The sequence below is a fragment of the Palaemon carinicauda genome, chromosome 42 (genome assembly GCF_036898095.1).
Source record: "Palaemon carinicauda isolate YSFRI2023 chromosome 42, ASM3689809v2, whole genome shotgun sequence".
Classification (NCBI taxonomy): domain Eukaryota; kingdom Metazoa; phylum Arthropoda; class Malacostraca; order Decapoda; family Palaemonidae; genus Palaemon; species Palaemon carinicauda.
This window is the reverse complement of record NC_090766.1, coordinates 24839926-24854813: the sequence shown is the minus strand read 5'-3', so window position 1 is coordinate 24854813 and position 14888 is coordinate 24839926. Positions and strand designations below refer to the sequence as shown.

The 14888-nt window shown below is 45.0% G+C and overlaps 1 protein-coding gene across 1 annotated transcript in view; it reads right to left on the bottom strand.

Annotated features, from left to right (window-relative positions):
- Positions 1-14632, bottom strand: part of LOC137633216 (chitinase-3-like protein 2) — a 93176-nt gene extending 78544 nt beyond the window's left edge. The window contains exon 1 of the mRNA XM_068365385.1: positions 14226-14632. Coding sequence (XP_068221486.1) covers positions 14226-14379 — 154 coding nt within the window. The 5' untranslated portion in view covers positions 14380-14632. The remainder of the gene's footprint in view (positions 1-14225) is intronic.
- Positions 14633-14888: the final 256 nt, after the last annotated feature.

Sequence of the window (14888 nt, the reverse complement as noted above, 5' to 3'; positions counted from 1 at the left end):
GTCTGGGTAAACCTCCCTAAGCAGAGCCAAGACCTTACGAAAGTCAATAGACTGTGGAGAAGGCTTGGATTCATCCACGTCTGACGAGGGATCCAGGTGTGCCGCCTCATCATCAGAAGCCTCATCACCAGAGTGTAGCGAAGAGATCGGACAAGAATGCTGAACAGCAGAGTCAGAACGAGTAGGAACAATATTAGTGGTTTCCTCTTCAAGTATCTGTTGAGGGAAAACCTGAGGCTCAGACTGCAAAGGCTGAACAAAAGACGAAGCAGAAGGAAGGCGCATGGGTGGAGGAGGCTGACTCCTAGCATGAGTGGTTGAACCCAAGGGTTGCGCTTGCTGAGCGGTTGGCGGAAGCGGAGTAGCAAGTTCCTGTTCCTGTGGTGTGAGCGGAGCGCGATGAGGTAGAGGCTGCGCAGAACAAGGTAAATGTCTCGCAAGCTGAGGCTCCTGAGGCGCAAGGCTAAGGAGTTGTGGTGCTAGCCTTGTGGAGGGTTGAGCTCGCTGCAGCGAGAGCTGAGGAGACTGACTCATGGACGGGAGAGGTTGTTGTACCTCAACCGAGTGTTGCATCACTGGTGGAGCAGCAAGTGGAGGCGGAGGAAGAGAGGTATAATCCTCCTGATCCCATTGTAAAGGTTGCCTTAAGGAAGGCGGAGGCTGAACACCACTGGGAACAGCAAACTCAGAACGTGGCTCAACATCGTACGCCTGGCAGGTGGTACTGCGATCAGGCGGAGCGAGCGCAGGCGGAGCGAGCGCAGGCGGAGGCGGAGGCGCAACACTCTCAGCCCGACACTCACGCATCAAGTCCGAAAGCTGTGCTTGCATGGACTGTAGTAGAGTCCACTTGGGGTCGGCAGAAACTACAGTAGGCTGAGGTAAAGCCTTAACAGTCGAGCTCTGTTGTGGCAGAACCTTACTCCTCTTGGGCGGAGTGCAGTCGACTGATGACTGCGGCGAGTCAGAGCTGAGCCAATGACTGCAGCCTGGCTGAGCACTCGCGGACTGGACTCTGCGTTTAAGTGGTCTCGAGACCTGAGTCCAACGTTTCTTCCCTGACAGTTGATCAGCGGACGAGAAAAAGACGGGCTCAATCGTCTGCAGGTGGGAGTGACGGTCTTTGGAAGACACGCCCGCAACCACCGAGGATACTTCTGTGCGCCGAACAAGGCCTGCCGAACCCTTATGCCCTTCGACATTGCTTCTCCCCTGGGCTTGGGAGCTTGCAAGAGGTCCCGGACTGGGAGGACGACTGGCTCGCACAGAAGTATCCTCACGCACCACACTGACACTGACACTAGCACTTGGCACTGCACTGACACTAGCACTCGTCACAGCACTGGCACTAATTCCACCCACTGCACTCTTGACCTTAAGTTCCTTGACTTCGGCCATAAGAGACTTATGATCACTTACCACTGACTCTACTTTATCGCCTAAGGCCTGAATAGCACGCAAAACAACAGACATATCAGGCGGAGGGCAAATAGTAGGTTCGGGGGTAGCCACTACAGGGGTAGGAAAAGGTAGGGGATCATGAGGTGAGGAAAAAAGTGAAGAGTGAGAAGAACTCCTCCTAACTCTACCTCTCTCTAACTTAGTTGAATATTTCAAAAGACGGACAAATTCAAGTTCCGAAAGTCCGGCGCATTCCTCACATCGATTTTCTAACTGACAGGGCCTGTCCCTACAGTCAGAACAAGCGGTGTGAGGATCTACCGAGGCCTTCGGAATACGCCTATTACAAGACCTACATCGTCTATGGGTGGGGGCTTGCGAAATGTCAGACATCTTGAATCCAAAGAGTTAGCCAAGGGGGGTTCCAAAATCAAGCAAAAGATCGTTAACCGTTAATCAGGACTATATAAAAGCTATCTAGCTAATATAAGAAGGTTTCCAGTAAAGCGACAGCCGAAATCTGAGAGAATACTTCACCAATTAGCCGTGAAAATACTCGAAGATCATAAGCGTATCCCAGAACGTCTTGCCGGAAGCACGACAGAGGAAAAATTGAGGAGGTGTCAACAAGAAGTACTATAGTACCTGGCCACAGGTGGCGCTGGTAAGTACACCCCCTTCTAGTATTGTGATAGCTGGCGTATCCCTCCATAGAATTCTGTCGGGCAACGGAGTTGACAGCCACATGATTATCGGGTAAGTTTAATATTGAAAATTAGAGTGCGGTCATCATTCTGACATTAGGAAGTCTGCGAGCTATGTTAGGCCACAATCTGCAAACCATAACAGCGTTGCTTCTACATGTTACTTTATCCTCAGTTCCTCTACTGGGAATAGGTTTGGTTCTGGTCTCAATCAACAGTTGTAGTATCCCCTGCCTCTGGGCGTCGTTCTTGCTTGAGGGAGGGTGAGCCAGGCAACGCGTGGTCGCCTTCGGTCGCCATAGGGAGACCTCATTGCGTTACTTTTGGAAGGCACTATATTGGGGTACTGAAGGGATGGTCTTCTCTGGTTTCTAGTTTGGTGACTGGGTGCCAATCCCTCTCTGCTCCTTTTCTCCCGGTGTCAGTTTGTCACTCTAGTCAGGGCCATTTAGTATGCACACCAATGGTTGGATTTGGACTTGAGTTTGGCCTACACTCTGAATTGGTTTTGCTGCCATATACCTAGCAAACTGACCTTCAATTCTCCCTTGGCCTTTGTTGTCACAGTGCATTGTTGGACAGGTGAAAATTGTTCATGTTCAAGTCCTGTATTTCCCTAGCTTTGTTGTTCGATCATCCTATTCTGTTCCAAAAGGGGGAAATTCTTACAGAGCTCTCCTTGTCAATGCAGTAATAAGGCTAGATAAATCATACTAGGGTAAAGTTTATTGATAATAAAATTAATATCAATGTCGAAGACTAGATGCTTCTTCGTCTAATCACACCCCTAAGATGATCGGGTCATTCAGGGATACACCTCTCCCCTTTTTCAACACATCTGAGAGCAGAGTAACATGTAAGGAGGCGGAGACCCAATTAAGTCTCCCCTGTGAGGGTTCCTCATTCATCCAACAGGTAAGATCACTCCAAGCTTCCCGTCCCACTGGCATGAGGGATGGGAGATCCCTGGAGAGTGGCTAGTGATTCTTTAAACAGTACAGTACTGAAGAGAACCCTGGCCAAGGAATGAGCTTCTCCAATGAGAAAAGGTGACTGAGAAGATTCTGCCAGCACTGAGCTGGTAGTTTTATGTTTTGACAGAACAGACATGCAACCTACTTGGGCTTGCTGATGCGATTGTCTAACTGACAGAATATCGCTGGTGTCGTGTTTACCAGCCTATGCTCCAGGGCTTCAACCTCGACTTAAGAGATTTAATTTTTCCTTGATTATCAAAATTCCCGGATAACGACAAAAGCGAAAAGTCAAACTCAATCTTGTAGCAACTGCCACATGAAGGAGGCCAGGATCAGCCACCTGAGAGATACATCTACAGTAGTATCCCTTGCTAATGGCCACAAGCCACTACCAAAGTGAAAATCTTTATGAACACAGAGAAGCAGTACACAGTTATGGAACCTATTGTCCTGAATTGGTCCATTGTACCATAGAGGGAGAAGACAGGTACTTTCTAATGGACCAATACACGGGTACTAAAAGTACGGGTCCTTCAGATCCACTGAAAGCATAAAGTCTTCCTCTTTCATGGAACTCTGCACAGATCACGCAGTTTTCATACTGGACTTTGACCCACAAACTCATTCTGTGGCGAGATGATGATAACCAGCTTCCAGTTGACTCTCTCTTCCACCAGAAATTCTACTATAGAAGCCCAGAGATTCATCTCAAACGACTTCGAGCTAGTTCCTCTCCAACATCCCTCCTTATCTCTGTTGGAAAAATGTAAGGGGGGTCCCAAGAGCTGAAGAGGATAGCAAGTTCTCGGTGATGCTGAAAGAATGTAAGGGGGGGGGGGGGGAGCAAGAGCTGAAGAGGTCAGTAAGTAACTGTCCTGAAGAACTCCCACTAACCAAGGCTCAGCCCTATGCCTCAGGTGGTTTCACTAAAGGAATGACAAGCAATCCCTTACTCTCAGACATAAGAAAGGGGGATGAATGCTGGCAACAGTGCAACCCTCTTCTTCCCTGTCCCACTGCATATAGGGAGAAGGTTTTGTAGCTCAAAAGAGCTGCATGCACTGTTTTTTTTTTTTTTTTCTGGGAAGTTGCAGGTGATCTTGTCAGGGTCTAGGAAAGTCCCTGAGGCCTTCTTTGCCAGACACCATACTGACAAGATCCGAAGTGATAGAGAATGGGGAGACCAGGGATGGCAATGGCCGTTGAGGGTCACTGAAGTGGTGCTCAATGACAGAGGTCCCTCCCAAAGGCGGATCCCAGGTAGCATCCCTCCAACCATTGCTGGCAATCAAGGGTGCAACAGTATATCTGTACTCGATGATGCTGAAAACATGAGTAAAGCAATATTGACAAGTGGGATGGCGGGGCTCATGGACCCCACTCCCACTTGTCGCTTAACTGCTCAGTAAAACGATTCAATGGACATCCAGCTCGTGCTGAAAATGTTATTTTGATAATAAAATAAATTTTTGAATATACTTACCCGGTGATTATAATAGCTGCAACTCTGTTGCTCGACAGAAAACTCTAAGGTAAAACTCGCCAGCGATCGCTACACAGGTTGCGGGTGTGCCCAACAGCGCCATCTGTCGTCCAGATACCCAGTACTCAATGTAAACAAAGACTCAATTTTCTCCTCGTTCCACTACGTCTCTATTGGGGAGGAAGGGAGGGTCCTTTAATTTATAATCACCGGGTAAGTATATTCAAAAATTTATTTTATTATCAAAATAACATTTTTCAATATTTAACTTAGCCGGTGATTATAATAGCTGATTCACACCCAGGGGGGTGGGTAGAGACCAGCAATATATGTTTACATTATTATGAGCTAAGAGTTTTTATTTCATTTTAGAAGTTATCAAAATAACAAAAACAAAATAAATAGGTACCTGGTAAGGAAGTCGACTTGAACAATTACTCTGCCTTTTTAAGTACGTCTTCCTTACGGAGCCTCGCGATCCTCTTAGGATGCTGAGCGACCCCTAGGATCTGAAGTATCAAGGGTTGCAACCCATACAACAGGACCTCATCAAAACCCCTAATCTAGGCGCTCTCAAGAAATGACTTTGACCACCCGCCAAATCAACCAGGATGCGAAAGGCTTCTTAGCCTTCCGGACAACCCAAAAAACAACAATAAAAACATTTCAAGAGAAAGATTAAAAGGTTATGGAATTAGGGAATTGTAGTGGTTGAGCCCTCACCCACTACTGCACTCGCTGCTACGAATGGTCCCAGTGTGTAGCAGTCCTCGTAAAGAGACTGGACATCCTTAAGATAAAAAGACGCGAACACTGACTTGCTTCTCCAATAGGTTGCGTCCATTATACTTCGCAGAGATATATTTTGTTTAAAGGCCACGGAAGTTGCGACAGCTCTAACTTCATGTGTCCTTACCTTCAGCAAAGCTTGGTCTTCCTCACTCAGATGGGAATGAGCCTCTCGTATTAACAGTCTGATAAAATAGGATAAAGCATTCTTTGACATAGGCAAAGATGGTTTCTTAACTGAACACCATAAAGCTTCAGACAGGCCTCGTAAAGGTTTAGTTCGTTTTAAATAGAACTTAAGAGCTCTCACAGGGCATAAGACTCTTTCTAGTTCATTGCCAACCATATTCGATAAGCTTGGAATATCGAACGATTTCGGCCAAGGTCGAGAAGGCAGCTCGTTTTTGGCTAGAAAACCAAGTTGTAGTGAACATGTAGCCTTTTCTGATGAAAATCCGATGTTCTTGCTGAAGGCATGAATCTCACTGACTCTTTTAGCTGTGGCTAAGCATACCAGGAAAAGAGTCTTTAAGGTGAGATCTTTCAGGGAGGCTGATTGTAGCGGCTCGAACCTGTCTGACATGAGGAATCTTAGTACCACGTCTAAATTCCAACCAGGTGTAACCAAACGACGCTCCTTCGTGGTCTCAAAAGACTTAAGGAGGTCCTGTAGATCTTTATTGTTGGAAAGATCTAAGCCTCTGTGACGGAAGACTGATGCCAACATGCTTCTGTAACCCTTGATAGTGGGAGCTGAAAGTGATCGTTCTTTCCTCAGGTATAAGAGGAAGTCAGCTATTTGAGTTACAGAGGTACTGGTCGAGGATATAGATACGGACTTGCACCAGTTTCGGAAGACTTCCCACTTCGATTGGTAAACTCTAAGGGTGGATGTTCTCCTTGCTCTAGCAATCGCCCTGGCTGCCTCCTTCGAAAAGCCTCTAGCTCTCGAGAGTCTTTCGATAGTCTGAAGGCAGTCAGACGAAGAGCGTGGAGGCTTTGGTGTACCTTCTTTACGTGTGGCTGACGTAGAAGGTCCACCCTTAGAGGAAGAGTTCTGGGAACGTCTACTAGCCATCGAAGTACCTCGGTGAACCATTCTCTCGCGGGCCAGAGGGGAGCAACTAGCGTCAACCTTGTCCCTTCGTGAGAGGCGAACTTCTGCAGTACCTTGTTGACAATCTTGAACGGTGGGAATGCATATAGATCTAGATGTGACCAATCTAGGAGAAAGGCATCTATATGAACTGCTGCTGGGTCCGGGATTGGTGAGCAATATATTGGGAGCCTCTTGGTCATCGAGGTTGCAAAGAGATCTATGGTTGGCTGGCCCCAAGTGGCCCAAAGTCTCTTGCATACATCCTTGTGGAGGGTCCATTCTGTTGGAATTACTTGTCCCTTCCGACTGAGACAATCTGCCATGACATTCAAGTTGCCTTGGATGAACCTCGTTACTAGCGATATGTTTAGACCTTTTGACCAGGTGAGCAGGTCCCTTGCGATCTCGTACAACGTCAGTGAGTGGGTCCCTCCTTGCTTGGAGATGTACGCCAAAGCCGTGGTGTTGTCCGAGTTCACCTCCACCACTTTACCTTGAAGGAGAGACCTGAAGCTTTTCAAGGCCAGATGTACTGCCAGTAGCTCCTTGCAGTTGATATGCATTGTTCTTTGACTCGAGTTCCATATTCCCGAGCATTCCCGACCGTCTAATGTCGCGCCCCAGCCTACGTCCGATGCGTCCGAGAAGAGAACGTGGTTGGGAGTCTGAACAGCCAGGGGCAGACCCTCTCTGAGGCTGATACTGTCCTTCCACCACGTCAGGGAAGACTTCATCTTCTCGGAAATGGGGATCGAGACCGCTTCTAGCGTCTTGTCCTTTTTCCAGTGAAATGCTAGGTGAAATTGAAGAGGACGGAGGTGTAGTCTTCCTAATGACACAAACTGTTCCAGGGATGATAGCGTCCCTATCAGGCTCATCCACTTCCTGACTGAACATCGTTCCTTCTTCAGCATGTTCTGGATGCATAACTGGGCTTGGCTTGTTCTGGGGGCCGACGGAAAAGCCCGAAAAGCTAGACTGTGAATCTCCATCCCTAAATACACAATAGTTTGGGATGGGACCACTTGTGACTTTTCCATATTGACAAGGAGACCCAATTCCTTGGTCAGATCTAGAGTCCACTTTAGATCCTTCAGACAGCGACGACTGGAAGAAGCTCTGAGAAGCCAGTCGTCCAAATAGAGGGAGGCTCGGATGTCCGCTAAATGAAGGAATTTGGCTACATTCCTCATCAGCCTAGTAAACACAAGAGGAGCTGTGCTTAGGCCAAAGCACAGGGCTTGAAACTGGTAGACAACCTTTTCGAAAACGAATCTCAGAAAAGGTTGGGAGTCCGGGTGGATGGGGACGTGGAAGTAGGCGTCCCTTAGGTCTAAAGAGACCATCCAGTCTTCCCTTCTGACCGCTGCTAGAACCGACTTTGTGGTCTCTATGGAGAACGTCTGCTTTGTGACAAAGACATTCAGCGCACTGACGTCTAGCACCGGCCTCCACCCTCCTGTCTTCTTTGACACCAAGAAGAGGCGGTTGTAGAATCCCGGGGTTTGATGGTCCAAGACTTTGACTACCGCTCCCTTCTCTAGTAAGAGAGACACTTCCTGTTTCAATGCTCGTCTCTTGTCTTCCTCTCTGTACCTGGGAGAGAGATCGATGGGAGACGTTGCTAGAGGGGGTTTTCGTACAAACGGGATCTTGTACCCCTCTCTGAGCAACTTCACAGATTGTGCATCTGCGCCTCTCTTTTCCCAGGTCTGCCAGAAGTTCTTGAGTCTGGCTCCCACTGCTGTCTGAAGAAGCTGGCAGTCAGACTCTGCCCTTAAAGGACTTGGTTCCTTTCTTCTTTCCTCGTTTCCCTTTGGCACGAGCACCTCCTCTGCTGGAGGCTCTGCCACGAAAGGGCGGAATAAAACGGGACGCTGGAGTGTCCATCCTTGGTCTAGCTGACAAGGTAGGCAAAGGGGTGGCTTTGCGAGCTGAGGACGCAACAAGATCGTGAGTATCCTTCTGTATCAAAGAAGCGGCAATTTCCTTAATCAGGTCTTCTGGAAAAAGGCACTTGGAAAGCGGAGCAAACAGAAGTTCGGATCTCTGACATGGTGTAACTCCAGCTGAAAGGAATGAGCATAGGTTTTCACGCTTCTTAAGGACTCCGGACACAAATGATGCAGCAAGCTCATTAGACCCATCACGTACGGCCTTGTCCATGCAGGACATGATGAGCAAGGAAGTCTCCTTCTCTGTCGGAGAGATCTTTCTGCTTAGAGCTCCTAGACACCAGTCTAAGAAGTTAAAAACTTCGAAGGCTCTAAAGATACCTTTCAGCAGGTGGTCCAGGTCCGAAGATGACCAACATATCTTTGAGCGTCTCATGGCAAGGCGGCGGGGAGAGTCTACTAGGCTTGAGAAGTCGCCCTGGGCAGAGGCAGGAACTCCCAAGCCGAGAACTTCTCCCGTGGCATACCAGACGCTCGATCTAGAAGAGAGTCTAGCAGGGGGAAACGTAAAAGCTGTCTTCCCTAAACTCTTCTTGGACTGCAGCCATTCTCCTATCACACGCAAAGCTCTCTTGGACGAGCGTGCGAGGACGAGTCTAGTAAAGGCAGGAGTGGATGACGGCATGCCTAACACAAACTCTGACGGAGGAGAACGCGGAGCCACAGAAACAAACTTGTCCGGAAACATCTCTTTGAACAGGGCCAAAACTTTCCTAAAGTCCAAAGAGGGTTGCGTAGACTTAGGCTCGTCCAGTTCTGAATGCGGTTCATCTACGTGTGCAGCAACATCATCATCAGAAAGTCCCTCATCTGATAACTGATGAGGGAACGGCAGCGGAGTGGGTAACGGCTGGTAAGCTGAGTCCGGTCGCACGGGTGCATGCGTGACTGAGCCGGACACAACGTCATGGAACTGTTGCCCAGTCTGTGAGCTGGCAACAACCATAGCAGCGCGGGGACGCACAGCGTCTACTCCAGACTGTCTGGACTGATGTGGGTGAGCAGTGGCAACCACACTGGGTTGCGGAGGTTGACGCACCGCGTCAAAACAAAACAACTCTGACGGTTGTTGAACCTCACGAACGTCAACGGAGACCTCCGTGCGTCGCTGAACGTCAACATGCGGCTGGCAGATCACACTGGAACGCATGGGTGCGGAACTCTCTCAACTGGTGTGCGCGAGAAGGTTACCTCAGCGTCCACCGGACGCACAACCGATCGTGTGGGCGGTTGTAGGCAAGGAGCTGCACTAGCTGGTGCGGCAGCAACCTTCTCCGCACGAAAGTCCTGCATAAGAGATGTTAGCTGAGACTGCATGTCTTGCAGTAGAGACCACTTAGGGCTACAGGAGCAGGTGCGGCGACAGACGGTGTAACTGTCTGAAGCGGTACCGCTTTGCCTCTCTTAGGAGGAGAGCAGTCATCGGATGACTGCAGCGAGTCCGAACTGACCCAGTGGCTACAACTGGGCCGTTGGACTTGTGCGGAAGGGACCGACTTGCGCTTTAACGGTCGTGAGACCTTGGTCCAGGGTTTCTTGCGAGAAACACCTTCCGAAGACGAGGTATATATGGGCTCTCTCGTCTTAGTTAGGCAGGGGCGATCTTGGGTAGATACGCCCGATACCACGGAGGGAACGTCTGTTCGCTGATTAAAGCCTCTCGAACCCATTTGTCGTACGACATTGCTTCTCCCCTGGACTTGGGAGCTTGCAAGAGGTCCCGGACTAGGAGGACGACAGGCACGAACAGACGAACCCTCAAGCGCAACACTATCCACAACACTATCACTCACTTTAACACTTCCCACTGCACTTTTGCACTTCAGCTCCTTCACATCCGCCATAAGTTGATTACGGTCACTAGCAAGGGACTCAACTCTCTCACCCAGAGCTTGGATGGCACGCATCATATCAGCCATCGAAGGTTCCTGAGTGCCAGGAGGGGGATTAGGAGCAACCACTACAGGGGAAGGAATAGGTTGTGGGGCATGAGGAGAGGAAATATCGATAGAACGAGAGGAACTTCTCCTAACTCTATCTCTCTCTAGCCTACGTGTATACTTTTGGAATTCGATAAAATCGAATTCCGAAAGCCCAACGCACTCCTCACACCGATCTTCCAATTGACAGGTTTTATCCCGACAATTGGAACAAACAGTGTGAGGGTCGATAGAAGCCTTCGGAAGACGCCTTGAACAGTCCCTAGCATTGCACTTCCTAAATTTTGGGACTTGTGAAGGGTCAGCCATTTTGAATTGGTCAAAGGGGAATTAAAAAAACTATCAAAAAGTCATCAACAAAGAATCCGTTATCAAAAAGAGTTCAAGGATTTGTGAAGAGAAACCTTGCACAGCGAAAGCTCAAAACTAGAATAATGTACTTCACCAATTAGTTGTGAAAAAACTCCAGTTTAGCAACAGCGAGTAAGTACGTCTTGTCGTTAGCACGACAGAGAGAAAATTGAGTCTTTGTTTACATTGAGTACTGGGTATCTGGACGACAGATGGCGCTGTTGGGCACACCCGCAACCTGTGTAGCGATCGCTGGCGAGTTTTACCTTAGAGTTTTCTGTCGAGCAACAGAGTTGCAGCTATTATAATCACCGGCTAAGTTAAATATTGAAAAACATATTTTCTACTTATAAAAGAATGATGCTTTGTATTTCAAATAGGAATAAATACAATTAATGAAGGGAAAATATCAATACAACATACAAATATGAAGCAAAAGAATAAATCCCACATATAACTCTAAGGAAAGAATTAATAGTATAGATACAACAGAAAACAGGTGCAGTACATATGTTTATGTTAGTTGACGAAGGAAGAGTCACTTGACTATGTCAACTGGGCGGAAGGGGATTTTCCCTTTATGGGAGGGGCAATTCACCTATATATCATTAGCTAACTATTTTGCCCTGTTCCCAAAGCCATTTCAAAATTTGCTTGCAGATACTCCTACACTAAAAGACAAAGGTTTGTATTTTGTGTACAGTAGTGATATAACTTGATTTTCTTGTCCATTGAGAAACAGGTTAACTTTTTTGCTTCCCATATCTAAATGCAAATCTTCAACCATAGCTTTTTCTGAGATACTGTAATGACTAAGAACATGGCTTTCTAGATCAATTTAGGCAAGCATATGGAGCCCCAGATGAGCAAGGACATCATGCAGTTGGATTTGGGAGATACGAGAGGTTTTGATACTTAGTCACAGTGCACAGGGGAAGATTTACTTTAAAGGTTTAAAGGTTGCTCATGAATGGCAGAGGCAAAGGATAGTGACATTGCCCTACAAGCAGGACAATGCCCAAGAGGCTGACCATATTACATATGATTAGTGCCCAGATCCCCTCTCCACCCAAGCTAGGACCAAGGAGGGCCAGGCAATGGCTGCTGATGACTCAGCAGATAGACCTATAGGCTCTCTCAAACCCCTCAGCCTTAGATCACAAGGATGGTGAGGTTGCAACGACCAAAGAAACTAACGAGTTTGAGTGGGACTCAAACTCTAGTCAGGCAATCACCAGGCAAGGACGCTACCACCCGGCCACCACAACAATAATAAAACAGTTACTAACAAATGACTTTACTACATTTTCCATTTGATAAACTTTTTCCAAGTGTTCTAAAAAATGTTACCGGGTCATTATCTAGATACTACATGGAACTATGTTTCATTACTTTCATTTCCCCCAATGCATTATGCATTTTTTGCATCATCTATACCACACTACTATTCATTGGATATCATTATATTACTTTCAACATTATTTACTGATAAGCCACACCAGTTATTTCTCATGGCTCAGGCTCAGTCCGTCAGTTGCATGGAAAAGTGGCCCCAATTGGGTCATTCTTTACCCTTGCACTGGCAAAACTAAACATAAACATAAACATAAAACCTCTATTCCTCTCTAACCAAACCTAGTAGAGCACAATAATACACTGCGCCCTGGCCCACAAGCCACATTCCCGAACTTACCAAATCTGACCTCGGGCGTCATACGAATAGTATGGGGGCAAGATATAGTACATGTTATTCAAAGGACAAGAAAATTCTTTGACAAATGGATCCCCTAAAAAATCCCCTTGTAAATCTATTCATTGGTGACGCAAATGATTAAAAATGCCATATGAGTCAATTTGCTTACCTATATGAAAAAAATATGGAACGGTTGTACCAACTTTTGTAAGAAGTTGGGACAAAGTTCATAAAATAAGTAAAAACATCCTACCTAAGCAAACTTAACTATTAAAGATATTATATGATGTACTAACCTGCTACAAACCACCCATTGTTTCTTTCCAAGATTTAAGCAAAGAAAGCTAGTTTTCAAATCATAATTCTGATGATTGTGGTAACATTAAAAATTCCTATAGATGTTTACCTATCTGTTCTCTTTGTGGTCCAAAGACGGATTATAGCTAATGCGCTACCCATAATCCGTATTTGCCTTCATAATGCTCATACATACTTTCTTTATGCATTGTCATGACATTTTGTACCATCTTGAGTATGTGCAGAGGACTGGACTAATAAAATAGTAATACTATAAAGTACAATACTTACTTAGTTACTACAACAAGTTTTACTCTGTAATAATGAAGAACAGTTATGGATGACGTATCCTAATTCAATTAGGATACATCTACAACTGCCTTCCATAACCTACCAATTTCATTATAGAAGAGTGCAATATTAGCTAGGACATTGGAACTAGCATAACTGAATAGATCTTTGCAAATGCACTATTTTCAATCCATATACTACTGGCGGAAACCTCTATTAACAAAGTTACAGATTTTAATAAAAAAAAAAAAAACTGTTTTACATTTGTCATGGTTAGCACAGGCTCTTCCACCTAGTAGTTCAGAAAAAACTGATAAGTGATGGTTCTGTCTTAAGCTACTTGTTTGAAAAAAAAAACAAAGGTCCCAACGTTTAATATTCTAAACCTCTTTGTTATTTATTTTTAATATTAGAATGTACAATATAATTACAGCTCTTATTTTTTTATCATGTTAATAATTAATAAAAGGTTAGAGTAGAAACGTGTGTTTGATAAACAGTATTTAGTCTGATAATGGAAAATGGATACCAATAAAATACTACCAAAATACTATCTAACATGCTTAGCGAAACAAGTTCCGCTTGCCAGAACAAAGGAGCAATGAGATGGTCTAATTATGAGCGAAGCAAGCTATGACAAATCAAAAACCAATAAATCATTAGCTCAATTACGTAAATAGGTCTTTTTTTGTACGATGAACACTACTACGAATGATTCCATAAAAAATGGGATAGAAAAATAAGGTTTTCAATATGTCCGAAAGTCCTGTCAAATGAGAACTCAGTTTTGATTACGGTAACTTTCTTTTATTACAATGACTGGCAGAAACAACAAAATCTAAAAAAGTTCATTCAAATATCATATAATTAGACGGGTACATTGTATAATTAAAGGCGTTTCGAATGTAATTGATGACAATACCTAGCCCAAAACCATAGCTTTTCAGTCATGGTCGTTAACCCACAACAAGTTAAAGACTTTGGATTTCAACCATAAATCATCATAAAAATTGGATAATACACCATAAAATACTACAAAAACGGTTCATTTCCTACAAACCATTTATTGTACTGTTCTATAATTTTACCACCCTAACTTAACTTTGGATATTTGTCTTCACCTCTTGGCATCCTCAAACTAACCTGACCCAGAGAAATATAAATTCTACAATATTTCTATAGCCTAATTGGCCCATACTTTTCTCTTATAGGCATCGCCTATAAAACATATACCAATAACCTTACCTGTAACCACGTCACCTTCATAATCGCAGGAACAGTGCCAGTAAGCTGTCATAAATAGCCACAGCCAAATTATTGCGAGAATAAATCCCGCTGTCACTAACATTTTCTTCTTTGGTCGATTATACATTAGGGTATATTTATATGAACTCTTCATTTTGATTATTAATTTACACTTTGAGACTATTCTAAAAGTTTAGAATAATCTACCAAAACTGAACTTTGTACATTGAAGCTTGTGCCGAAGGAATGTTGTGCGATCTCGTGACTAAATGTCATTTGAGGAAGTTTATGGTTTGATGATAGCTTTAATAATAATAACCACTTGTTGAAGACATGTATTCCATGTGTCACTAGGAAATGTTCTGTCAAATAGCTACCAATGACAACGAAGGTGGGCACTAAGTCGGGTTCTGATTGGTAGAATAAAATGAAACGGAATGTAAACAACCTTGAATAGTAGTAGTAGAAATAGAATTTTGCCTATGTAATTGCACTCTGTCTTGTATTATTTTGCTCAATATTATGAGTTTAATTTTCAAATAATTTCCATTTTCTCTTGTTAATGAATTTGTCTTATTTTATTTTGCTCAGGATTAAGAGTTTAATTTTCCCACAATTTTCAGTTTCTCTTGTGAATGCATGTTGTCTTGTATTATTTTGCTC